Source organism: Barbatula barbatula (assembly GCF_947034865.1).
Source record: "Barbatula barbatula genome assembly, chromosome: 5".
Classification (NCBI taxonomy): domain Eukaryota; kingdom Metazoa; phylum Chordata; class Actinopteri; order Cypriniformes; family Nemacheilidae; genus Barbatula; species Barbatula barbatula.
The window spans coordinates 23,642,030-23,669,466 of record NC_136769.1 but is presented as its reverse complement, the minus strand read 5'-3'; the positions used below and the strand labels follow the sequence as shown (position 1 = coordinate 23,669,466).

Below are 27,437 nucleotides of genomic sequence, written 5' to 3'. Positions count from 1 at the left end.
GTAAACCTATATTAAAGAAAACTTTAACTAAAAAGTTTTATAATGTACTAAAATGAATAAGTGAATAATTTTTTTTTATAAAATCATTAATTGAAAGTATATAAATACTAACACTGAAATAAAGCAGCAAATATAAAAAAAATTAAAAGTGCACATCAACATGGTTTACATAAATTAACATGAACACTAAAAATATATCAATAAAAGCTCATTCACAATAATATTAACACTACATTTTTATACTTATACTACGTGTCGCAGGACTGAAGAAAATACTTTGCTGCTTATTACTGTGAAGCTGCTTTGAAACTATCTGTATTGTATAAATAATGCGGATAAACTAGTGACAGATCTTATAAAGAAGTACACACACACCTGTCTTGTGTGGAAGTTTGAGTACATATGGCTTCATATCAACAAGGTAATGATCAAACTCAGAGTCCAGAGATCCTGAAGAGTCATCTTTATCATTCATGATGCCCCTAAAAAATAGACGTCGTGTTTAATTACGATATGAATCTAATTCTTTGACTTGAATATTCAATGAGGATTATAAACACGCATATTTAACACAGCCTGCAACAAAGTGACAAGCTACGAAATGATCGTCGAAATAAATAACAATTACGCTCCGTGCTTAACGTTAGGTTAGTTTCTAACTATTGTTATTTTGTGTGTTTGTTAGCTCACCAGGTAGGAGAAATCATTCACTGTTTTGGTGAAACACTCCAGAAGTTTTTAGCACGATGGGTTTATTTAAGGCACACATGTAATAGCATCTGTCTAAAACAATGACTTCTTGCGTGTTATGGTTAAGTTCATTTATGAATAATAAATAGTTGTTGTCTGAAGCTGAGATTGTGTGCTCCTTTCACTGGTTGCTACTTTACGCTCCCTAACGGTTTCAAATCAACATACTGTGAAGTCACATACAGCGCGACAGGGATTTTTTAAAATAAAAGTCTGTCACCCAGATAAGGGCCAACGCTTTCGTAATACGAATGTGAATCGTTGTTATGATTTTAGATGCGATTCAAGTTAAAACTATTTTAACCAAAATGGTTAAATGGCTAATGCACGCGTTATATCTGTATACATGTAAACGACATTTTTGCCTAAACAAGTTTGATATTTTGTATATAAACTTCAATTCTGTTGTTGTTTCAGAATAAGCTTTAGTTTTTATGTTTGTCAGTATATTATAGATTTTTCCATAAGGTGTTTAGAAATCTATGATATTTCTAACATGTTAACTACATACCTGCCATATAAAATATAACACCGGGTTGCTTTTCATTTGAACATTTAAAGTGCGTCTGACTCTTATGTCATCAGCTAAAGTGAGCTAATATATTCTGACTTCACTCAGAAGCGTTTCCGTTTCCTAGCAACAATGTAAAGCTCTATTGGGCAAATTCTAAGACACGTTTTTGTGTACAGTTGATGGCTATGTAGGCTATATACTCTCCTGTTTGTTTTTATGTTAAAACGTTTTTAGGTAACTTTTATATTAAATGTTATGTTACCATTATGAACCAACATAAGCCAAAAGCTACATAAAACGTCACGTTATCGCGTTGAACTAGATAACTGTGACGATCTTTCTAAATATATTCAATATCTCGCCTTGGACAGCTCGATTTATATACATTTTACAATGTATTATAGTAAATAACGATTAACATACTTCCTATTGGTGGATCCAATAAGATTTGGTTGAAAAATATTTGGAAAGATTTGACCAAACTGACATCATTTCTGAGACATCATTTACTACCATATGGGACAAACTTAAATGGTAGTCAGGTGGCCTAGAATCTTTTATTTTCCTACATTCTTCTAAATGTGTTCAGCAGACTAAATAAATGATATACGAAACTTTTCCTGCTATGGTAGAAATGTCACTGTATTGTGACATCATTTACTCACCCTCGTGTTTTCTAAATGACAATCTGCATCAATGTCTTTGTTCTGATAAACACAAAGGAAGATAAAAGGAAGAGTGTCAGATCTCATCCCGTTGACTCCCATATTTATATTCCCTACTATGGCAGAAAATGGGGGATGAGATCTGTTTGGTTACTGACATTCTTCCAAATATTTTTGTCAATTATACAGATTTGGAACCACTCGAGAGTGAGTTAATGAAGACAGAATTTCCATTTTTGAACTTCTATCCTTTACCGTTTCGCGTGTGGAGCCGAATTGTCCTGGGTGTTCTCCTTCGTCCACGCGATGGTGCAATCCACCCATGTAAATTGTAAACTATGGAGCGTGACGTCACAGCGAGTAAGAGCGTCTCGCTGTAATAGGAGAGACGCCTTTGAACGCGTCCAGCAGTAGACGCGTCGCGGAGCGCAGGAGACACACACCTGAGGAATAGCGGCGCGATGGCCGATCATCTGATACAGATCGATGACTCTTCTGCCGGAGTGATTCGGTTCGCGCGGAAAGGAGCTCTGCGACAGAAGAACGTGCACGAGGTGAAAAACCACAAATTCACTGCGAGATTCTTCAAGCAGCCCACATTCTGCAGCCACTGCACCGACTTCATCTGGTGAGAAACTTTCACAAAGACACCCACTGTCACTAAGTGTCCTCAACTACGGTTATAAAATAAGATGCATGCAAACTCGATATCATTAGTTTTTTATTTTGTCATGAACAAATCATAATGCAAACGTTTTTTATTTCATTTGTTTTAGTCATTCTTTTTAGATGTAGGCTAATATTAAATAGTATTCCCACATCGTGTAATGTTGATACATTGTTGCCGAACAATAACCTAATAAAAAAGTGAAATGAAATGCATTTAATGTGTTGAATTTACGGTAACAACAATATGAGAATAAAGAATATATCCCATGTGTTTTACGGATAATACTGATGATAATTCTGAGCCGCAAAAGCAAAGTTAGATGATCAGCTGATGTCATCATTAATATAAATGGGCTGTGTATTTGCTGAACATGTGTTTGATATGTTTCAGGGCATTTTAATGTTTAAATCCCCTGTAATACCTTTTTAATACCTTTCGACCTTTTAGCATCATTAGGGTGAAACTATATTTCTGCCTGTTTAATTCACTTTTCAAAATGAAAGAATCTCTTTTTTCCTTGGCGAGATTATGTTGTTTTAAAGGATTGAATATCATTAAATGATGTGTTGTGTCTTTTTCACTAATGCACTATTTTGCTGTCTTTCTCTGTCTAATGCAACTCTGCAGGGGATTTGGAAAACAAGGCTTCCAGTGCCAAGGTACTGTGTGTGTGTGTGTGTGTGTGTGTGTGTGTGTGTGTGTGTGTGTGTGTGTGTGTGTGTGTGTGTGTGTGTGTGTGTGTGTGTAAGTGGGAGGATGTGGTTAAGTGTTGATGATTCTGTGCTTTGATGAATCTGTTCATTTATTGAGTTTTCCCAGGGTTGTACAGCTCTGCTACTTTACAGCACGACAGTTGAGAATGTTCAGTACTGTTGCACATTTTATCATTGTGTCAGTAAATGAACACATTACCTGTATAATGTGGAAAGTGCCTTGCCTGCCAGAGCTCTGGTGCTTTTGTAATGCGCTTTGGCAAATCTGTTTGATTCTTCACTGGCTTTTGTCAGAAAGGAACAAAGTATAAAGATAAACATGATGTTTCCTGAGCTACTGCTCTGCCTAATTTGCCCTCAGACTCCTTTATCACAAAGTTTGTGTTGTTTTTTTGTCTCTTGTCCTGTTAGGTCTTTATAAAATCAGAGTTTCTCGTTCATGTGAAAGAAAATGTGGTACTGAGATTATTCAAAGATTATTAATTTTCAATGTCTGTTGAATGGTTGTTGTGGACGTCATGTTTCTTGTTCTGTTTCTGATCCCTCCGTGACTGTCGTGTCTATACAATGAAGTTATCAAATGTAATATATTGCAAGTTCATTTGAGCTCTTGATTTGGTCCAGATCTGGAAATGACCAAGATGCACTGGGGACATTTTTCAAGCAGAAAATGCCACTTAATGTACATCTGAAATGTGCTTAGCCTTTGGATGCGATTTCATGGATAAAATATGAAAAATCCTCTACATTTTACATTTACGCATTTGGCAGATGCTTTTATCCAAAGCAACTTACATTGCATTACACTATAATAATGTGCAATCCCCTGGGATGGAACCCATGTCCTTGGCGGAAAGCTGGTGGAAATCCGTGTGCCCTTGAGGTGGAAGTCCGTGTGCCCAGTGAAGTTCACTCCCTGGACTCCTTCCCTTTACATTCCCCCAATTTCAAGCCCTGATTTGATCGACAAGAATGATGTTGTTATCAGTATAATAATAATAATATTAGCACCACGCTTTGTAGTTTGTCTGTATCATGCTATTCTCAGTTTTGACATGGAAAGAGCAAAAACTCCACTTAAACTTTAAACATCACTATGTAACAGACATTTGTGATGGAACTAGCCTATATTAGCAGTTATACAGCAAAGTGATACAGAAGAGGAAGAAATATATCGAAAAATATTGTCCATATCTCCTTGAAATTCTAAAATGTAAACATGAAGAGATTGGTTCTAAAATGAGATAACTATAATTTTCAAAAGTCATGTTTTTTTGTATGTTATTGTGTTTTAATTGTGTTTGTTAGCTGTAGTTTTTTGAGTTATGCCTTAAATCCAAACCAACTGCAGTTTGATAGTTTTTTTATTGTGTATTCCAAATAATATCAGAGTAATCTCATCTTCACATGTACTGGAAATGAATGCACTTGGTTTACTGATACTAAGTTACATATATTTTATCAGTATGTGTTTTCTCTGTTGATTGAATGCATGACCTGCGCGACAGTCTCTGGCAGTTGAGCTGGAGGAACATTCTGAGCATAGACATGTATTTTAGTCACAAGCTCACGTACCTTTATAAACCACACACTAGCAACCAACCATTTTTGCTTCAAACTTTGCCCAAAGTTTACATCAAAACGTATGTCTGGTTTTATATCGCATTGGTATGTATAGATTTGCATATGATATGAAGCCAGTTTTATATCAGCATCTACTAGGGAGTGCAGAAAGCTTGTAATAGGTGTGAATATGTTGCTTCCAAGCAGGTCATAAGATAAAGAAGAGATAGAAAAAGAGATAATCAGTAGATACATCATTTTTAATACATACTGTAATCCTGCAGCAGGATTTTAAACCAAGGCGCAGGAGGGACGTAATGGACCAACCAACCAACACAACAAAATGTTTCTTTGGTTATCACGGTTGTGAATTGTGAGGGCAAAACGTAGCATTGCCTCCAATACCACAAGAACTCAAAGAAAGACGGATTCGGTACTGGACACGGTCATGAAATATAATGCTTCATTTTTTCGTAACACATTAACAAAAATGTGTACATTTGTTCATTGTTAGTTTGTGTTAGGTAATGCCTTTACAAATGATGACAAACCTTACTTTAATCCTGTTGTTCCATTCTGTCACCACTGTTGTTTTATATGTAGCTTATAAAAATGCCTCCAAAAACAAATTATAGATATAGCTTGAGATTCCTTAACTTCCAGACATCTAAATCCATTCATGTTTGGTAATCTGTGTTGGGTATCACTGCATTTATTATACACGTCTTTTCATTTAGCCTTTTGGTTACTGCTAAACAGAAGAGTTGGCAGACTCAGAAAGTCACAGATGGCAGGTATACATGTTTGTGCATCCTCCTGTAAACAGAACATTTGCCATGAAACATGAGCTGGTCTTTAGGGATGTGTGTGTTGACTACATTTGCAAAGACACTTTAGTGTCAGTCATTCACATATGTGTACTTGTGTGAAGTAAGCTTTCGGTCCAAAGTTCACACCATACCGATTCAGTTTTCAAGATTGTTCTAAATTAAGTCTCTACATTTGTCACTTGCTGATATTCTTATATGGTCTAGGATGCCTTCAGACAAATGTGTCACAAGTTGAGATGTTTACATCATCTGACAACAGAATAAATAAGCTTTCCATTGATGTGTGGTTTGTTTGGATGGGAAATTATAAGATTTACATAGATACACGCACCGAGCAAAGTTTGTAGAAGAGGTCTGCATTGGGATTGGGATTGGAATCCCGCACAAATCTTGCGGGAGCAGGCGGTTTTACCTTTGCTGTGGGCGGGATTGGGTGCACAAAATGTATATCACGGGATCCACTGGCACATAACGTCAAAAAATATACAAGGCGCATTTCTTAACCGAAACGGTGCAGATAGTCGCTTCTAGGACGCATCAGAGACGTGCCGTTATAAATGTAGGAGGTGAAATCAGTTTAATTTTGAAATTGAGTAATAGTTTCACCCTGTGAATTATGGGGATCACGACAGGAGAAACAGCTCTGTTGGAGCAGGGGTTGCAGAGAGAATATATAGCACGTAGTAATCACCTGGTAATGCTGAACATTCACATCAGGGATGTTCCATAAAACATGTGTTATGAGCATCAGAGTTTCTCGGCATTGTCCTTCATTAATGGTGATCATGATTGACGGAACAAGAACCCATGAGCATCAGAGTCGCAACGTGCCGCGCACTGAATGATTGGTAAAACTAGTCTAATGGAGTCTCTGTTGTGCGTACAATGTTTGTAGGGGTGTCTCCGGACATTTTTTTCACGATTTGCTAAAATCGATAAAAAAAAGTGGATTTTTGTTTAATGAGTTATCTCATTTTGGACCAAACTCTTAATTTATATCAAGTGATGTGTTATTGTCTATAGAAGTTTGAAACGATTTGGAAATGGATATGACATTAAGCTTGTGTAGTTTAAAGGTTTTAGGCCTTAATCGTCTCATATGTACTCACAGTCTGAGTATATGGCCGGTGTGTGCTGATCCTGTGAGAACCACCTCCTGTTTTAGTGCGCCTAGCACATGAGTGTGCTGTTCCAGGCAGATGAAACCTTCCTCCTCCCAGTGACCCGCCGGTCTGCACACTCTTTATCACTGTACATCATAGTTGGTAAAGAGCCGCATGACAAAGAAGATTCTATTGCTTGCTCTAACGCTATAATGCTAGCTCTAAACAGGCTGATGGAGCTGTAGAGAGTCCACAGATGGCTTCACTGTTGGACGGTTGGCCGTAGGAGATGCTTGGTTGTGCACGTTAGGGATGTGTATGTGTAATGCTGTTTAACAATAGATACGTTTACATGCAACCAAATAATCCACTTGAACTCAGATTGATGGCTCAATCAGACTGAAAACCCTTCATGTAAACACCTTCATCAATCCGACTGAGGTCGATACGATTGAAATTGCGATTGGATAGAAAGGGGTGGTGTAGACAGAAAGACAGAATGCAATATCCGATTGAAGCTTGAATCTGAGTATTTTCCTTTATAGGATTAAAAAATACCCTGTGCACATGCGCAGTGCAGTGCTGCGTATGTCTTATTCATCTTATGTTTAGTTAAAAAAAGAAAAAATTTCACGCCTGTTTTATCCTTTCGGAGGCACGCACATAATTAGGGGAATGGGGACCCGCGCTGTATGTTCTGCTGGGCTCGTGTGTGTTCTTTTATTACATTACATAAAGCAAAGAGAGATCAAAGTACTATTCGTCAACTTCGTTTTCATTCCAAATGTGAAAATACGGACTAAATTGAAACCTATCCAAAGACGAACTTTTAAGTGAGGTGTTCAGGCCTTTGCACAAGTCTGAAATGTGCGTCCGAAATATCCACACGTAAAAAATGTTATATGACCTTGCGTTGTGTCAATCTCAATTACACACTGCCTCAGATATTTTCTGTACAAACGAGCGCCAAATATGGAAAACTTTCGGACTGTATATGCAAAGACCTTTAGGAGCATAAGCAGTGTTGCCAGGTCCCGCTACGTCTAAAGTACATGGAAGATCTGAAACGGTTCACACGGTTGTTTTTTTCCATCGGGTTAAAAGAGGATTAATGTTGTTCATCAGATGCTGATATTTGGGCCATGCGAGGTCATGTTAGTGTCATGATCCTGCCTCTCCTTGTCTTGGTTTTCGAGTCTTGTGGCAGGATCATGTCAGTCCCATGTGTTTTGTGTGGAGAAAGAGCATTGTTTTGGTTTGAGAAGCCATGCTCTCTCTCCGGTGTCACGTCCTTTAGTCCTGCCCCTTGTTTCCCCGGTAAGCGGTCCATTAGTGTTAGTCTTGTCTCCAGCCCTGGTCCATCTTTCCCTTAGTGTTTCAGTCCCCTCACCTGCCTCGTGCAATCCTCCTGTTAGCTTTCCTTTAGTGTTTCATTCATGTCACCTGCCGCCACTCTCCCTGTGACATCAGTCCTCGTTAGTGTTCCCCTTTTTCAAGCCCCAGTTTCCCTCTGTCTCTTGTCGGTTCATTTTGCACATTTACCCTTCCTAGTCTGTCTGGATTACCTGTGTTCCTGTTCCCTGGACTCAAGTTTGTGGACTTAGTTTGTTTTTCTTAAGACCTTGTTTGTTTTGTTCCCCTTGTGGGAAGTTTTCAGTCTTGTTTGTGTTCATGTTTTCCCCATCGAGGGTCTTTGTTTTGGATTAAAGTCTTGTTGTTCGACACATGTCTGCCTGTGCTTGGGTTCTGTCCACATCCATAACAGTTAGTTAGTTTTTGGATCGTTTTGAATAGCAATTGGACTAGATTTGTTTACGTGAATCTGGCAACCCTAGCTGTGGAATGTCTATATTTCATGCACATGTAAAGTTTTTGAATCGGATTGCAACATTTAGGGGACATGTAAATAGCACTGTAATTATCAGATTGGATTCATTCTGATTGACAAAAATGGGCGCATGTGAACATCGCCAATGAAAGCCCTTTTTATACCCATCCAAGTGCTCTAGACTTGTTGGGAGAGATGATGTCTGCTTACCTGTGTTATTGATAACATTTTATATAGGCTAATGCAGGAAGACCATCAGCACTCCCAAATCCACAAAGGGCCTTAAACAAAACACTGAGAAGCATCCAGCCAGTCAAGTACAGCTGATGAGATCAAATAAATGTTTCAGTTAGTGTTATTGCGTTTGTTATTGAGTCTGACATATAAAAGAAACGTTGAGAAAATTTGAGACCCTTACAATACTATAATAAATTAATTCAATTGAGGAGCAAACGAAGGATACCCTAGGAACTCTACAGTAAAGATCTAAAGTTCAAATCTCAGCAATGTACTTTATTTTAACCAACATCACAACTGTGGATCCATGTTAGCAGTGAGAACACATTTGATTTGGTCATTTAACTATCACTTGTGTTATTGCATCTGGCAGCTAAAGCAGCTTCTTTCTTCATATAGATGAAGGTCGCTCCAAACCTGCTTGTCCTCTGCAGGGTTACAGGAGGCCCAGAGTTTATCCCAACATCTCAGACCGCAGGCAGGAAACGCTCTGGACAGATGGCCGGTTCATCACAGGGTTCACACACACCTCAAGGCAGTTTCAGGAACTGTAATTCACCTGATCTGAATGGGTTTGGACTGTGTGGGTACCCAGAGCAAACCCATGCGGACACAGGGAGTACAGGCAAAATCCACACGGATAAGACCTAAACCAGAAGCCTTCTTACTGTGAGAAAACTATGCTTATTGATTTAACAGTTTTTTATATATATTATAGTCTAAATAATTGTATTCCAAACAAACTGGTGGAGAAGCTCGTCAGTGTGTAAATAAATTTATTTTTCCACTTTTTTAGAGGACGGATAAATGTATTCAAATATGCCATGCTTTTTATTTAAGGACTCAACACACTGAAGCCTTCTGTCAACAGCATAATAGCATAATATAGACCATACTTATAAGGCAAATCACTGCAAACGGTGTCATGGAGATATCCACATTTGTTAAAATGTATTTTCTTGAAAAGCAAATATTTTATTAGTATTCACTTTTCACCATCCAATTAATTTCAATGATAAAATACTTCAAGTTATCAAAGATAAATAATTGCAAGCGCCAGTTTATGTTGACTAAAGGCCAATGAGCCTTGTCAGAATGAGGCTGTTTAGGAGCAGACAGTCTTGTCCTCTGCCCAAATTAGGCTTTGTTTTTTAGTCTGAGATGGTGCGTCCTGAGGCCTGTCATCGGCACTGCGCTCGAACCGTTTCTGTTATAAAACACGACTCTGCGTTCTACCATCCTAGCACTGGCACAGCATAAATCAGCGGGATAATGTAGATGTTCTGCTCGTCTCTTCCACGTCTGCTTTGGCCCTTTTGAAGTTTAGTGCCACTTTATCTGGAAAGTCTTGGCAAGTTCAGAAATAAGAGAGCGTGCCGCTGTGACTGAAGGATGAGCTGGCAGAGTTAGTGAGCCGCTGGCAGAGAACGTAAACACTATGACAGCTTTGGTTTGAGATGATGTGTGGAAAGAGATGTTTTGTCTAAAAGTGAGCAGTAGCAGAAGTCGGGCAGTCTGCTGACAGGGCCACGGTTGCTGTTTCCAGGGGTCTGGAAGATTTCCATTACTAGCCGTGTTTTTCTTGGCCTTTCGTATAAAGATTAGGCCACACATAAGAGCATGTGTGCCCAAGTGTCAGGCGCACTGAACTGAGAATCAGTGAACAGACCTAATCTACTTACATCTCCTCCTGCACAGACATCTGTGAGACATCAATTGATGCACTTTTGCAACCCGCGCAGTACATCCAGACCAGAATATCAGTGGCTGCGTTTACACATGTTGCACCGCATGTGTAAATGCATCTGAGATGGCAATTTGATCCGATCAGTGTGCCTGGTACAGAGGAAGTTGAGTAATAATTGTGATGACTGTCATTATTCCCCCTTCTGACTCTAAAGGCTTTCATACCCTAAAGTCGCTCGGCCATTCATTATGTGTAAACTGTGCACAACTGTCCCTCACATTTGGAGTGTTAGTGACATGTTTCTGTTTATTTTTGATCACGATGTCTATCCAATGTATTATTATTTGCAACCTCCTTGCCCTCATTTCACGAGACTTGTAAAATCTGCTTTTACTGAAAACTTTTTTAATAAAAACATGCACCTTCTGGTCGATATTGCACTGGGGGTGTATTCGCTGCAGACTTCTTAAAAAAACAATCGGATATTGAGATACAGAAGTGACTTGACAAGTGTGAACACGCAGTGTCCAGTTTGGCTAATATTTTGATCTGCGTGATCCCTAATGTCAATGTTGATTTGCAAGTGTTAATGCCAAGTGTACATGCAGCGATAGAGACCTGGGAGTGACTGGGCTCATGTGTGTTTATTCATTTAAATCAATATTAAAAAAATAACTTTTAGAACAAAATATTGTGTTGCTGTACTTAGATTTCTTTTTAGATTAGATTAAACTTTATTGTCATTACACATCTACAAGTACAGTGTAACGAAATGTAGTTTAGGTCTAACCAGAAGTGCAATTAGCAAGTGAAGGATATACAGTTAGAATAAACAGAATACAATATTGAGAAAATATTAAACAGTGGGCATTGACTATGAAAATATTTTACAGTAGGTATATACTATGAACAATATATACAGATGACTATATACTATGAACATTAACACTGTGAACATTAATGTACAGGTGGAAATGAACAGATAATAATTTAGACTAAGCAATAGTGCAAGTGACTTAAGTGTGCATAGATTATTGACATTAGCTATTAAAGTTGCAATGCAATAGGTGAGTTAAAGCAGTGTTGAAGTAACAGTGCAGTGGATGAGTTAATACGCTTATTAAAGTTACGGTGCAGTATACGAGTTAATGCAGTTAATAAGGTTACAGTGCAGTAGATTAGTTAATGCAGTTATTGAAGTTACAGTGCAATAGATGAGTAGATGCAGTTCATAGAGTTACAGTGCAAAAGATGAGTTAATGCAGTTAATTAGGTTACAGTGCAGTAGATTAGTTAATGCAGTTATTGAAGTTACAGTGCAATAGATGAGTAGATGCAGTTGGTAGAGTTTCAGTGCAGTAGATTAGTTAATGCAGTTATTGAAGTAACAGTGCAATAGATGAGTAGATGCAGTTAATAGAGTTACAGTGCAGTAGATTAGTTAATGCAGTTTTGAAGTTACAGTGCAATAGACGAGTAGATGCAGTTAATAGAGTTACAGTGCAGTAGATTAGTTAATGCAGTTATTGAGGTTACAGTGCAATAGATGAGTAGATGCAGTTGATAGAGTTACAGTGCAGTAGATTAGTTAATGCAGTTATTGATGTTACAGTGCAGTAGATGAGTAGATGCAGTTAATAGAGTTACAGTGCAGTAGATTAGTTAATGCAGGTATTGAAGTTACAGTGCAATAGATGAGTAGATGCAGTTAATAGAGTTACAGTGCAATAGATGAGTAGATGCAGTTCATAGAGTTACAGTGCAGTAGATTCGTTAATGCAGTTATTGAGGTTACAGTGCAATAGATGAGTAGATGCAGTTAATAGAGTTACAGTGCAATAGATGAGTTAATGCAGTTATTGATGTTACAGTGCAATAGATGAGTAGATGCAGTTGATAGAGTTACAGTGCAGTAGATTAGTTAATGCAGTTATTGAAGTTACAGTGCAGTAGATGAGTAGATGCAGTTAATAGAGTTACAGTGCTGTAGATTAGTTACAGTGCAATAGACGAGTAGATGCAGTTTATAGAGTTACAGTGCAGTAGATTAGTTAATGCAGTTATTGAGGTTACAGTGCAATAGATGAGTAGATGCAGTTCATAGAGTTACAGTGCAGTAGATTCGTTAATGCAGTTATTGAGGTTACAGTGCAATAGATGAGTAGATGCAGTTAATAGAGTTACAGTGCAATAGATGAGTTAATGCAGTTATTAAAGATACAGTGCAATAGATGAGTAGATGCAGTTGATAGAGTTACAGTGCAGTAGATTAGTTAATGCAGTTATTGAAGTTACAGTGCAGTAGATGAGTTGATGCAGTTAATAGAGTTACAGTGCAGTAGATTAGTTAATGCAGTTATTGAAGTTACAGTGCAATAGATGAGTAGATGCAGTGAATAGATTTACAGTGCAATAGATGAGTAGATGCAGTTCATAGAGTTACAGTGCAGTAGATTAGTTAATGCAGTTATTGAGGTTACAGTGCAATATATGAGTAGATGCAGTTAATAGAGTTACAGTGCAATAGATGAGTTAATGCAGTTAATTAGGTTACAGTGCAGTAGATTAGTTAATGCAGTTATTGAAGTTACAGTGCAATAGATGAGTAGATGCAGTTAATAGAGTTACAGTGCAGTAGATTAGTTAATGCAGTTATTGAAGTTACAGTGCAGTAGATGAGTAGATGCAGTTAATAGAGTTACAGTGCTGTAGATTAGTTAATGCAGTTATTGAGGTTACAGTGCAATAGATGATTAGATGCAGTTCATAGAGTTACAGTGCAGTAGATTCGTTAATGCAGTTATTGAGGTTACAGTGCAATAGATGAGTAGATGCAGTTAATAGAGTTACAGTGCAATAGATGAGTTAATGCAGTTATTAAAGATACAGTGCAATAGATGAGTAGATGCAGTTGATAGAGTTACAGTGCAGTAGATTAGTTAATGCAGTTATTGAAGTTACAGTGCAGTAGATGAGTTGATGCAGTTAATAGAGTTACAGTGCAGTAGATTAGTTAATGCAGTTATTGAAGTTACAGTGCAATAGATGAGTAGATGCAGTGAATAGATTTACAGTGCAATAGATGAGTAGATGCAGTTCATAGAGTTACAGTGCAGTAGATTAGTTAATGCAGTTATTGAGGTTACAGTGCAATATATGAGTAGATGCAGTTAATAGAGTTACAGTGCAATAGATGAGTTAATGCAGTTAATTAGGTTACAGTGCAGTAGATTAGTTAATGCAGTTATTGAAGTTACAGTGCAATAGATGAGTAGATGCAGTTAATAGAGTTACAGTGCAGTAGATTAGTTAATGCAGTTATTGAAGTTACAGTGCAGTAGATGAGTAGATGCAGTTAATAGAGTTACAGTGCTGTAGATTAGTTAATGCAGTTATTGAGGTTACAGTGCAATAGATGATTAGATGCAGTTGATAGAGTTACAGTGCAGTAGATTAGTTAATGCAGTTATTGAAGTTACAGTGCAATAGATGAGTAGATGCAGTTAATCGAGTTACAGTGCAGTAGATTGGTTAATGCATTTATTGAAGTTACAGTGCAATAGATGAGTATATGCAGTTAATAGAGTTAAAGTGCAGTAGATTAGTTAATACAGTTATTGAGGTTACAGTGCAAAAGATGATTAGATGCAGTTATTGGGGTTACAGTGCAATAGATGAGTAGATGCAGTTAATAGAGTTACAGTGCAGTAGATTAGTTAATACAGTTATTGAAGTTACAGTGCAATAGATGAGTAGATGCAGTTGATAGAGTTACAGTGCAGTAGATTAGTTAATGCAGTTATTGAGGTTACAGTGCAATAGATGAGTAGATGCAGTTAATAGAGTTACAGTGCAATAGATGAGTTAATGCAGTTATTGAGGTTACAGTGCAATAGATGAGTAGATGCAATTGATAGAGTTACAGTGCAGTAGATTAGTTAATGCAGTTATTGAGGTTACAGTGCAATAGATGAGTAGATGCAGTTAATAGAGTTACAGTGCAGTAGATTAGTTAATGCAGTTATTGAGGTTACAGTGCAATAGATGAGTAGATGCAATTGATAGAGTTACAGTGCAGTAGATTAGTTAATGCAGTTATTGAGGTTACAGTGCAATAGATGAGTAGATGCAATTGATAGTTACAGTGCAGTAGATTTGTTAATGCAGTTATTGAGGTTACAGTGCAATAGATGAGTAGATGCAGTTAATAGAGTTACAGTGCAATAGATGAGTTAATGCAGTTAATTAGGTTACAGTGCAGTAGATTAGTTAATGCAGTTATTGAAGTTACAGTGCAATAGATGAGTAGATGCAGTTAATATTTACATTGCAGTAGATTAGTTAATGCAGTTATTGAAGTTACAGTGCAGTAGATGAGTAGATGCAGTTAATAGAGTTACAGTGCAGTAGATTTGTTAATGCAGTTATTGAAGTTACAGTGCAGTAGATGAGTAGATGCAGTTAATAGAGTTACAGTGCAGTAGATTAGTTAATGCAGTTATTGAGGTTACAGTGCAATAGATGAGTAGATGCAGTTAATAGAGTTACAGTGCAGTAGATTAGTTAATGCAGTTATTGAAGTTACAGTGCAATAGATGAGTAGATGCAGTTAATAGAGTTACAGTGCAGTAGATTAGTTAATGCAGTTATTGAGGTTACAGTGCAATAGATGAGTAGATGCAGTTAATAGAATTACAGTGCAGTAGATTTGTTAAATTCAGTTATTGAAGTTACAGTGCAATAGATGAGTAGATGCAGTTAATAGAGTTACAGTGCTGTAGATGAGTAGATGCAGTTAATAGAGTTACAGTGCAGTAGATTAGTTAATGCAGTTATTGAGGTTACAGTGCAATAGATGAGTAGATGCAGTTAATAGAGTTACAGTGCAGTAGATTAGTTAATGCAGTTATTGAAATTACAGTGCAGTAGATTAGTTTATGCAGTTATTGAGGTTACAGTGCAATAGATGAGTAGATGCAGTTGATAGAGTTACAGTGCAGTAGATTAGTTAATGCAGTTATTGATGTTACAGTGCAATAGATGAGTAGATTCAGTGTATAGAGTTACAGTGCAGTAGATTAGTTAATGCAGTTATTGATGTTACAGTGCAATAGATGAGTAGATGCAGTTGATAGAGTTACAGTGCAGTAGATTAGTTAATACAGTTATTGAGGTTACAGTGCAATAGATGATTAGATGCAGTTGATAGAGTTACAGTGCAGTAGATTAGTTAATGCAGTTATTGAAGTTACAGTGCAATAGATGAGTAGATGTAGTTATTGAGGTTACAGTGCAATAGATGAGTAGATGCAGTTAATAGAGTTGCAGTGCAATAGATGAGTTAATGCTGTTATTAAAGTTAAAGTGCAGTAGATGAGTAGATGCAGTTAATAGAGTTACAGTGCAGTAGATTAGTTAATGCAGTTATTGAGATTACACTGCAATAGATTAGTAGATGCAGTTCATTGAGTTACAGTGCAGTAGATTAGTTAATTTAGTTATTGAGATTACAGTGCAATAGATGAGTAGATGCAGTTAATAGAGTTACAGTGCAATAGATGAGTTAATGCAGTTAATTAGGTTACAGTGCAGTAGATTAGTTAATGCAGTTATTGAAGTTACAGTGCAATAGATGAGTAGATGCAGTTAATAGTTACATTGCAGTAGATTTGTTAATGCAGTAATTGAAGTTACAGTGCAGTAGATGAGTAAATGCAGTTAATAGAGTTACAGTGCAGTAGATTAGTTAATGCAGTTATTGAGGTTACAGTGCAATAGATGAGTAGATGCAGTTAATAGAGTTACAGTGCAGTAGATTAGTTAAATTCAGTTATTGAAAGTTAAAGTGCAATAGATGAGTAGATGCAGTTAATAGAGTTACAGTGCAGTAGATTAGTTAATGCAGTTATTGAAGTTACAGTGCAATAGATGAGTAGATGCAGTTAATAGAGTTACAGTGCAGTAGATGAGTAGATGCAGTTAATAGAGTTACAGTGCAGTAGATTAGTTAATGCAGTTATTGATGTTACAGTGCAATAGATGAGTAGATGCAGTTAATAGAGTTACAGTGCAGTAGATGAGTAGATGCAGTTAATAGAGTTACAGTGCAGTAGATTAGTTAATGCAGTTATTGAAGTTACAGTGCAATAGATGAGTAGATGCAGTTGATAGAGTTACAGTGCAATAGATGAGTTAATGCAGTTATTGAGGTTACAGTGCAATAGATGAGTACATGCAGTTGATAGAGTTACAGTGCAGTAGATTAGTTAATGCAGTTATTGATGTTACAGTGCAGTAGATGAGTAGATGCAGTTGATAGAGTTACAGTGCAGTAGATTAGTTAATACAGTTATTGAGGCTACAGTGCAATAGATGATTAGATGCAGTTGATAGAGTTACAGTGCAGTAGATTAGTTAATGCAGTTATTGATGTTACAGTGCAATAGATGAGTAGATGCAGTTGATAGAGTTACAGTGCAGTAGATTAGTTAATACAGTTATTGAGGTTACAGTGCAAAAGATGATTAGATACAGTTGATAGAGTTACAGTGCAGTAGATTAGTTAATGCAGTAATTGATGTTACAGTGCAATAGATGAGTAGATGCAGTTGATAGAGTTACAGTGCAGTAGATTAGTTAATGCAGTTATTGAGGTTACAGTGCAATAGATGAGTAGATGCAGTTGATAGAGTTACAGTGCAGTAGATTAGTTAATGCATTTATTGAAGTTACAGTGCAGTAGATTAGTTAATGCAGTTATTGAGGTTACAGTGCAATAGATGAGTAGATGCAGTTGATACCGGAAACGCCTACCGGAAGGCAGGAGAGTAAACAGTCTATGAGCAGGGTGAGAGGAGTCCTTGAGAATGCTGCAAGCTCGACGCAGACAGCGTTTCTTCTGGATTCCTCAATGGCAGAAAGTGTAGTCCCTGTGATGCACTGGGCTGTTTTCACCACCCGCTGCAGTGCCTTGCGCTCAGCAACAGAACAGATCCCGTACCAGACTGTGACACAGTTGGTCAGGATGCTCTCTATCGTGCAGCGATAGAAGTTCACCAGGATAGTTGAAGACAGTTGGTTCTTCTTCAGTGTCCTAAGAAAGAAGAGACGCTTGTGAGCCTTCTTGACCAGGCATGAGGTGTTGGTGGTCCAGGACAGGTCCTCTGAAATATGTGTCCCCAGGAACTTAAAACTGGAAACACGTTCAACCTACTCTTACTCTTTCTAATGAAGGAAAATTTTATTAAAATGAGCTTTTAAAGTATAAGACCTTGTCTGTATAAAGATAGCAGTTGTAACCGAGCTATTTGTATCATATGAAGTGACAGAACATTGTTGGAGCTGTCTGTATCTGTGTGTTTGTCTCATTTCAGTGCTATGTTAATGAGTTTTATCTGAGCGGCTCACTTCAGAGACCCTCGCACCGCTCTGCTGCACTTCCTGTTTGCTTTGATTGTCTTTCGGGCCTGTACCCTCTATTACCACATCTCTCTGTCAGATTTCCCAAATACCTCCTGCCACAGAGGGCACAAGGGAAGGTTTCTGTGAGGATACAGCTCACGCCTTACCTTTCAGTGTGTTTGATCCAGAGGAAATTGGGTTTCCAGTCCAATATTTTGTGTCCTATATTATTTACTTAGATCAGTCGCATGTAACCAGCTGGTTTTATAAACAAAATCGGTGATGCAATATGCTTCATGTTGTAAAGCAGGGCTTTTCAACTACTTTCTTTGAGGGCCAGATTCCAAAAGTATAAATAGGATGCGGGCCAGTTTTTAACCATATCCTCATTTCTTCTTTCATTTTGTGTTTCTGTTATTTGCTACATTTTGTTACTTTTGTGCAGTTTTTTGTTGCTGTTGCTTATAGGTCATATTAAAACATGCAAACAAATATTGCATCCAGTATTTTTGCCTTTTAGTGAAATTGAATCGATCAAATCGCTTTATAAGACGACAGGATATCATTATGAGCCACGAGAATTACTTTTGTATTGAATGTAGCAGCGTTTCGGACTCTCAATGATGTGTGGTCTCAGGGCGTACATTTCTTAAAGCACACCGTTCTTAAAGTCTCTCCACTTATTTGAAATGTTAAGGCGCCAGTTGACTGGCCCTGTTTTAAAGTCTTCCATTTTTCAGATTTTAATAGATCATAGAGGTATCGTTATGGATGTTGACCAAGGCATTGCATTCACTGTCTTGAGCTTATTTGTTTAGGAGGAGAGCACTTCACCTCGTCTTATTGTACAGTCAACCTCATTAACCAATCAGCCAGCAGTGAGTGGGCCACAAATTATAATGTCAGCAATCCACTTAAAACATCAAGTTTGTTGAGCATATAACCCTTCTGGAATTCCCAGGATATAAAAATTGAAGGGTCACATTTTAAAGCAAAATCCCTTATGAATATTTAGTAGGTGACATACAGATATAATGTCAAATTGCAATTATTGAGGTAAAAATTGTGATATGCGCTTGCGATACGGTAAACTGGGTATAATGAGTCAACTTGGTTGCTATCAAGGAAAATGCATACATAGATAACTGAAAATGCTCAAATTTGTATTTCTTAACTGAGATTCAAACTAGCAACAAGAACTAGAATTAGAAGTTTTCAAATTAAAATAGAATGTTATAAATTAAATAGCAGTAACATCTTTGCATTACTGAATTAAATTAACTTAATATATATATATATATATTCTCAGCAGTAAATGTAAATAAAACAAATAGAACATAAATACGGATATATAATCCCAACAAACGGACATTTTGAAAAAGAAACTGAATATAAATGTGTGGTTCACTCTGTCACTTAAAACTCTATAATCTGTGTTGTTACTTTAAATGGTTGTTACTCAACCAACTGGTTGAATCGTCTTTCTAAAACATTCTATTAGTACTTTATTTACAACTTTAGTTTTGCTAATTCTGCACAGTACCGCTCTCTGCCACGTGTCTGATATCCTGAAACTAAAATATCGGCAAATAACAGAGGAAGCTTTTTTTCTGGGCACTAGTTCAGTGTTGGTCTGCTCTGCATCCATTTCTCCCGTCTCCACACTGCGCCCTGCAAGTCACAAGTGACGAAGCACACTCACCACTACCACACAAGACGACTCGCATAGAAAATGGGATATATCTCTTAGAATATATGTCTTGTCACGTCTACGAATGCACTTGTTTCTTTAATATAATCGCAATATTATGCCGTCATGTAATCGCATAGCCGGACATCGCGATATTGCGACATGATTAATCCTGCACCTCTACTGTCCAGTACTGTACTTTTGAAATTATTGTTTACTGCTTGCTTGCTGGTACAAACTTCAGAAATTGAAGTCGACTTTTTGTTAAGACACTCCATCAACACTGGTCGTGAACCAACCAGTGAACCATCAATGACCACATGTATGCAGCATTAACCATATTATAACTGCCTTACTATAAAGTCTGAAGCGACTACACACAGAGGTTTGAGGTTTGTATGTGCCAGCCTTTGTAGTCGTTTGCTAAAAAGTCAACGTAAGACATTGACTTTTTTCAGCTGGTAGGCCCACTGCTGCGCTACACAATTTCTTTTTTTGCCACATAATCAACATTGTTGGAGAAGGCTATCAAATGTCTTTTGATCCTCTGTCGGATTATCATCATCTGTCACACAGGACATTCACCAGGCTGAGCGGCCCATTATACTCCATTTGTATCATTAATCTAAAATGACACATCTAATTCGAGCCGAATCCATCAATATATCCGCATCTTTAGACGGCGAGTGACATGAATGACATTGATTACAGCGAGAGTAATGGCTTGCTCCGTTAGCTCTAATTACGTGTAATGCGACTCAGGCCTCTTCCAGAGCATCTATGGCTCACCACATGAATGAAGCGTTCTGTTGCTATGGTAACAGCTCATCTTATGGAGCCTGAGAGCTAGTGATGTCACATTGCACCCCCGCACAGGCCGGCGTGTCCAGATGTAGTGAGTCATCACGCATGACAACAAATGCTCGATTACTGCAATCACGAGACTGCCTTAACATTGTGCTTAAGGATTTTCCAGTGAACTTCCAATGTTTGCATGCCGAGTTGCATTACTTTCCTTTTTTACAAATTCAGTTGTGATTCTTTCTGATAAATAATAAGTCCAAACACAAGACGGGCACAGAGAAACAGGAACAAGGTCATCCGGACGGGGACTATCCAAGACACGGGGATGTACTCCAATGAGTATATAAATGACAACGAACTGACACGGTACAATGAATATAAGGGGTATTTAAAGGGAACACTAACGAGGGACAATTACGTAGGGAGGGTGATGGGAATCAAACACTGAGGGGAAGCTTACGAGGGGACGGGACAGGTAAATCATAATTGAAACACATCATGTTATTTCTAAGGAAGTGGAACGTCTTAAACAGTTTTTTGTTGCCTATTTATTTTTTGCTTTACATGCATAGCCAACTAATACAAGATTATTTGCATCTTTCAACATTTCTCGGTTATACATACAGTAGACACAAGCTCAGGCCTCAACTCACTAACAGCATCAGAGAGGAGGGGGTCATTAACACCTGTGCTCTGACTTCACACAGACACACAACCAAACACAGTGTGCTACCAGAACTGGTAATGATGCTGATGTCATGATGTGACCTTTGCTAAAGGCATCACTGTCTGCTAATAAAAAGCCACGCATTAGAACTGACATTATTCATGTTTAAAGATCTAGTGTATGAAATCTAGCGGTATCTAGCGTAGGGCTGGGCGATGTGTTACATTTTTTTAAGATAATCGACTTTAAAATCACGAACACCGGTACAGCCCCGCGATCACCCAGCCCTGATCTAGCACTGAGGTTGTTAATGGCAAACAAGGGCTTACTTCACCCCTTTAAATGTGACTCAGACACTCATTTAGGGAAAGGAAAACACATTTTTATTTGTTTGACTGCGTTGAATAATTGGTTTTTTTATTGCAAGTGGTATATTCACATAGCATTCATATTCCAGTTCAATTTGTATCTTATTATATGGTATTCCATTAGGTGCCTTTGTGAAGTATTCATTTGAATGTGTGATTTCTAAAGTATATACACTTACTTATAAGTGTATATAAAGTATGCTTTATAACAATAAAATTGGCCTCTTTGTGTATTTTGAAAGATATATGTATCAGTCTATGTTGTCTATCAAAAATAATACAGAAGTACTCCTACAAGGTGTCATAGATCTATAGAAACCATCTGAAATACAGTAAAGCACTATTAACAACATGAAACAAAAGTAAGTAAGAATCGTTTCTATTGATCATCTGTGTTTTTTAAAAGAAATCAATTAAAAGCACAAATGTGCTGCTGTAAGATTTATGTATGGTGTACAAGAAACGCAGGAGAACTGACCCACAGTACTATGACAGGATGATGAATGAATCTCTATGGTAAGAACTACATAATCAGCTGATTTTATACACACACACACACACGCGCGCGCACGCAAATGCACTGGGCTTTATGCATCAAAAGTTTAAATTGTTTTCCAAACTTTTTGAGGAACTAATAGGCCTACATTTTTGTCAGTTTTTTTCTTACTAACACATAATAAATTACAGCTTAGTTAATAAATGGTGTTTGAATAATGCTTCTTGGACAGTCAGCATGTGTTATTGTGTATAACTTGTCCTTGTGGTCAGGGGCGGCATTGCTTCTCCAAAAGTACCAACATTTTTAACTTTCAAATTGTATTGTTGAAACATTAGGGACGCTGAGGATTCTTAAAGGGATACTTCACCCATAAAACGAAAATTCTGTCATCATTTACTCACCCTCGAGTTCCAAATGTGTATAAATGTCTTTGTTCTGATGAACACAGAGGAAGATCCTTAGATTTTGCCTCCCATAGTAGGAAAAGGTACTTGCTCTGTTGAAAACTAAAGTATCAAATTATGAAGAATGTAGGACAGCAAACAGTTCTGGGGCACTTTTGGCTCCATTGTATTTTTTCAATGGGGGGCAAAACCTGTCGTAAGCATTCTTCCAAATATCTTCCTCTGTGTTCATCAGAAAATAGAAATGTCTAGAGATATGGAACAACTCGAAGGTGAGGAAATTACAGACTTTTCACTATTGGGTGAAGTATCACTTTAACTATTTCATACAGTTATTTTAAAAATATTAGCTTGATTTATGTTCTTACATTTGCTGTGGCATATGATATTTAGCTGAAATTAATATTTATAACTTTATTAAACGATTTCTTCACCTGCGACTGCATCGATCAGATAATGAGCCTTTGAATTCAAGATGTTGTTATAGCATTGATGTTCTATGTACCGTATATTTCGTTTGCATGTTTTTGAGAGAGAACGGATTATAATGTAATGTAGGAATGCCAGGTGCCTTGCTGCAGTTTTCAAACCTCAGATGGGACTCTTCTGCAGATACAGTATATAGTGCTTGCCAAAATGTATTAGAACATCACACAATGTAAGGTTTGTGCCAGAGCTGCCCTAAACTAACAGTATTGGTGGTTACCAACATTTTGGTAAAACCAACAGTTTTTGTAATGGTAACTTCACCATATGCAAGCTCTTTATTTACAGTAGTATTTCTAATGCGACAATATTATTGTTATTATCCATGCATTTATGTAACAAGAAAGGCATATAAAATAGTAAAGCGCTTTTTTATTTATGTATTCAGATGCCAAATTACATAACAGAAAAATATTTACTGTACACATTACATACAGTATCTCAACGTACAGGCAGTTCACCACCTCTCCGTCTCTCTCTCTTTCTCTCTCTTTCTCTCTCTTTCTCTCTCTCTCTCTCTTTCTCTCTCTCTCTCTCTGCTGGGAGACAGTCAGACCCTGGTTGGGATCTGGCAGTGTGAAAAAGAGTTTTGTGTATTATCCAGCTGTGGTCATTTATGTAATATGCCCAGTGTTTTGAGTCATGTAGTGTCATCCACCCGTTAGCAAAGAGAACTGAAACTTTAAGTCACTTGATATATTCATTTAATTGATCTCTCATGCCCACGGCGGCATCTCACTTATATAGGAATCCCACATCGCATACCTGGCTGTATAGCAAACATGAAATATGTTCTTATTTATGTTTTTATGCTTTCACGCCTTATAATTCACCTGACACTGGAACGCAGACGTGGCGTGAAGCATGCGATAGTCAGTTTGTCGTGAGCTGCTCAGAGGAATATTTGATACGGTTTGGGCGTGTTAACTGAGCTGTATTGAGCTCTAAAGCGGTCTTAATGGAGCGTGAACTTGTCAGTGGATCTAAATCAATAGCTCGGAGCAATCCGACCATGTCTTTATCCTGCTTCAAATCTGGCAGATTAGGGAAACAGTACTCTCCTTCCTTCTTAGTGACTGATGTGAGATCTAAACGCATTGGCTTAAGCTGCGTACATTTAAGACAGTTTCATAACAGGTCTTCTGATCTAGCCAAAATATGTTCCTGCAAACATTATCAGTGATTCTGGGCTCTGCTGTTTAAGATCCTCACCCAATGGGAACATTCTCTCGATGTCTGTTGGTCTGTTTTTCCTTGGAATGAGATCTTGTTATTCATCTCTTGTTATGTAAAGATGAACTTTTCTCTTGTTTCTGTGGCTTCACATGTGTCCACCGCTCTTCCCTCAATCCTCCTTTAATTAAATTCACTCTCCCACAGCTCAGATAAACACAATGTTCTGTGAAAATGGTGTCCATATGTCTCTCTTCCTCTGCAATCACACGCAAACTTAAGAATTCATCACTGGGAGACAGGTAGTTTCACACCAAAGCCTGTTTCTTCACTGTAACATCACCCTTCACTGAAAATAAAGGATTCCTCTGTTAAACAATGAATGAAAGTCTAATCAATAAGATTGTATTTTTTTCCAATCGCTGGAGATGTTAACCAGTTGAATAAAATGTGATGTAAACCTTTGCAACGATTGTATTTTCATAGATTCTAAATTATATATTTGCAGCACAGCAAACACTCTCTGTGTCCTATTCTCACGATCTAAGCGCATGGTTTAAAGCGCATGTCGCAGGTGCCCTCGGGCGTGCCCGAATCCACTTTTGATAGTTTAACGGCGGGAAAACGGTCGGCGTGCCCGGGCGCATGGTCTAAACGGGTTGTCCCCGATTCTCTTAATAATAGTGGAAGTTTTTTGGGCGTGACGTCCAATAAACCAATCAGTGTCTCATCTCTCATTCCCTTCAAGAGCCAGACGGCAGATTCGCTATTTACACGGTGGAACTCTGCTCGTGCGAGAGGTTAAAGGGCACAAGCAGACCATCTACAGGACAAGCCAGAGTTTTATCTTTATGTCCACAATAATAATCTTTTACATTGTAATTCATTTTGATAATTATTTGGCATTATTGTGTGCTTCTACATGTCCCTCTGTGTGTAGTAAGCAGAATGTACGACAGCTGTGCACCCGCCTATAGGCGCATATTCCTAACGCGCTCTCTAAATAACAAAAAAAACATTGCGCCGTTCTATTTTCAGTTCCTCAAAAAAGGAACGCGCCAATAATGTGCCTGAGCACACCTCTTTATTAGACCAACACACCCATGGGCGCACAAATGAATGCAAATGCATTTGCTATTTAAACAACGTGGCGCAATACGGGAAAATGAGAGTCAGAGTTATTGTCCTTACCAGCCACGACGACACCGATACGTGACTCGTGACAGTTGCGTCTGAAACCTCTGCAAACAACAGATGTTATCTGCTGGAAGGTTTGTGCGTCATCAGTATTAATCACTTAACGTGGATGAACAACTAGAATCAGAGATGAAATGGAAAGTTTCTAAAATGAAAACCATTAAAAGGCACAAGAGATGTGTGTCTGACTGTGTCGTGCTCTGTGTCACTGTGCTTGCCACTGAAATCGTATCGTGTCACGTCTGGTTGGGACACAATGGTTAACTATTGGTGTTCACACTTTCAGGTTCCTTTACTTGTAAATACATTTCTTTACCGAACTACGCTCTTCCTCTGTTGTTGTCTCTTTATTTCGTGAAAGGGTTTTTAACCGTTATTTGCATTTCCCATGCTTTGATATTTGGTTGACGGAGAGGGAATAGAAGGTTATCCATCAACTTGTGAAGGTATACCCAAACTCTCCTCCCAGATGATTTACGCGGGCTGTTCTCGGCTAATAAGGCAGCACAACAAATGGGCCTCCACGCTGCCTCCGCAAATACCAATTAGAGGGTTGGGTGCCGCCGTGAGACCCTGCAGTGTGTGGGCGGCACCATGTGGACCGCTCAACCACTCACATTTTACATTATATTATATTATCGGAGTCTCCATCAATACCAACGAATGTGTCATGGGGTTTTTCACTTGTCTGTGGCCAGTTATTATACTAAGCCCATAATTATAATGTTCAGTGTGTAGAGTTAATCTAAAACCGGGCAGCGGAAATACAGGATGCAATTATTTAAACACAATAACATGGAAAATGGTCTGTGGGTAACAGTAGAAATCACTGCAGCTTTTATATCGCTTAATGAAAGATCATCTGCGCTGTGGTTTCACTACTGATTGGGGTGTAAAATGATGCTGGGATCTTTATGTATTTTTTGATGATAAGAGAATGATAGAAGAGTATAGAGGAGGCGTAACAGATTTTTAACTCTGGGTTAATTCCAAACTTAAGAAGTAGGTTTGCATAACACTTTCTTAAAACGGCACCTCCATTCTGATTTGGCTGCACTGCAAAAATGACTTTCTTACTTAGTCTTTTTTTTCTTGTTTTCCAGTAAAAATGTCTACAAATGCTTGAATCAATAAGCATTTTCTTCATGAGCTAAAGCAAAAAAATCGGCCAATGGGGTAAGAAAAATAATCTTGAATTGAGTGACTAAGAAAAAGGTAAACATTAATTCAAGGTTATTTTTCTTACCCCATTGGCAGATCTTTTTGCTTGTTTTAAGCACAAATTCACTGAAATGTCTTATTTTTTTTATAAAATCAAGACTTATTTTCTTACGCCAGTTAGCTCATCAAGAAAATGCTTCTTGATTCAAGAATTTGTAGACATTTTTACTGGAAAACAAGAAATAAAGACTAAGTAAGAAAGTCATTTTTTGCAGTGTGGCCTTTTGTATTTTTAAGGAGTCGGGTTGTGAGAGTTTTGTTTGTTTAGTTGGACACACAATATGGTGTTGACCTTTGCCTATAACCAGTGTCTTGATCTGAAGTGACTGTTTCAAAGGGTACTCAAGTATAATGTGTATGTGCTTATTTTAAATCCAGCTAATGGACAGTGGTCTGTTCATGGCTAACTTAAGATACAACTTTGCCAAACTGGGCTACACAGCACCAGTCGTAAAAAAACGAAGTAGTACCAAATTAGTCATCCACATTATCGCTTTCATCTAAAGTACGAGTTATGAGAGAATGAGGGGGATGGAGGTGGAAAATGTGAGACTGCTGTTAGCAAGAGGAAAAACTGGGTAAAAACCATGCAAGCTCACATAGGAGGCAGATCCCACACACAGACCAAAAAAAACATTTTAAATCAGCAACTTGTTACTGGATGAGTAGGAGTGCAATTTGTAGCATGTTATGTGAGAATTTCGACCAAGAAATGAAAAAGAGAAAAAATATGAAGATTATCAGAGCAGGAGAGAAATCTGCTGTCTAACAAACAGATTGTGTGCAAGCCCTGAGACTGCCTGGGGAAGATCCCCTCATCTTAAGAACACTGTTATGAGTGGTGATGTCTGAGCTTGGTCCATAATTACAGGGATGCACATGCACGCTGCTGTATGCAGCGATGCATCATGAGTGTGTGCCATGATGACTATAGAAAAGTAAATTTAGGTAAAAGAATGCTTGCTAT

The 27,437-nt window shown here is 37.8% G+C and overlaps 2 protein-coding genes across 6 annotated transcripts in view; one reads left to right on the top strand and one right to left on the bottom strand.

Annotated features, from left to right (window-relative positions):
* cep112 (centrosomal protein 112) overlaps positions 1–2,294 on the bottom strand; it is a 111,520-nt gene extending 109,226 nt beyond the window's left edge. For 2 of the 4 annotated variants that reach the window (XM_079457100.1, XM_079457103.1), the window contains exons 1-2: positions 691–931; positions 376–482 (exon numbers count right to left, since the gene is read on the bottom strand). In XM_079457100.1, coding sequence (XP_079313226.1) covers positions 376–482; positions 691–707 — 124 coding nt within the window. In that variant the 5' untranslated portion in view covers positions 708–931. Of the gene's footprint in view, positions 1–375; positions 483–690; positions 932–1,929; positions 2,043–2,184 lie in introns of those variants that run through there. The other 2 variants (XM_079457102.1, XM_079457101.1) reach the window with 2 other exon arrangements.
* A 63-nt stretch (positions 2,295–2,357) lies between these two features.
* Positions 2,358–27,437, top strand: part of prkcab (protein kinase C, alpha, b) — a 104,775-nt gene continuing 79,695 nt past the window's right edge. For both annotated transcript variants that reach the window (XM_079457106.1, XM_079457105.1), the window contains exons 1-2: positions 2,358–2,557; positions 3,227–3,258. In XM_079457106.1, the coding sequence (XP_079313232.1) occupies positions 2,391–2,557; positions 3,227–3,258 (199 nt within the window). In that variant the 5' untranslated portion in view covers positions 2,358–2,390. The remainder of the gene's footprint in view (positions 2,558–3,226; positions 3,259–27,437) is intronic.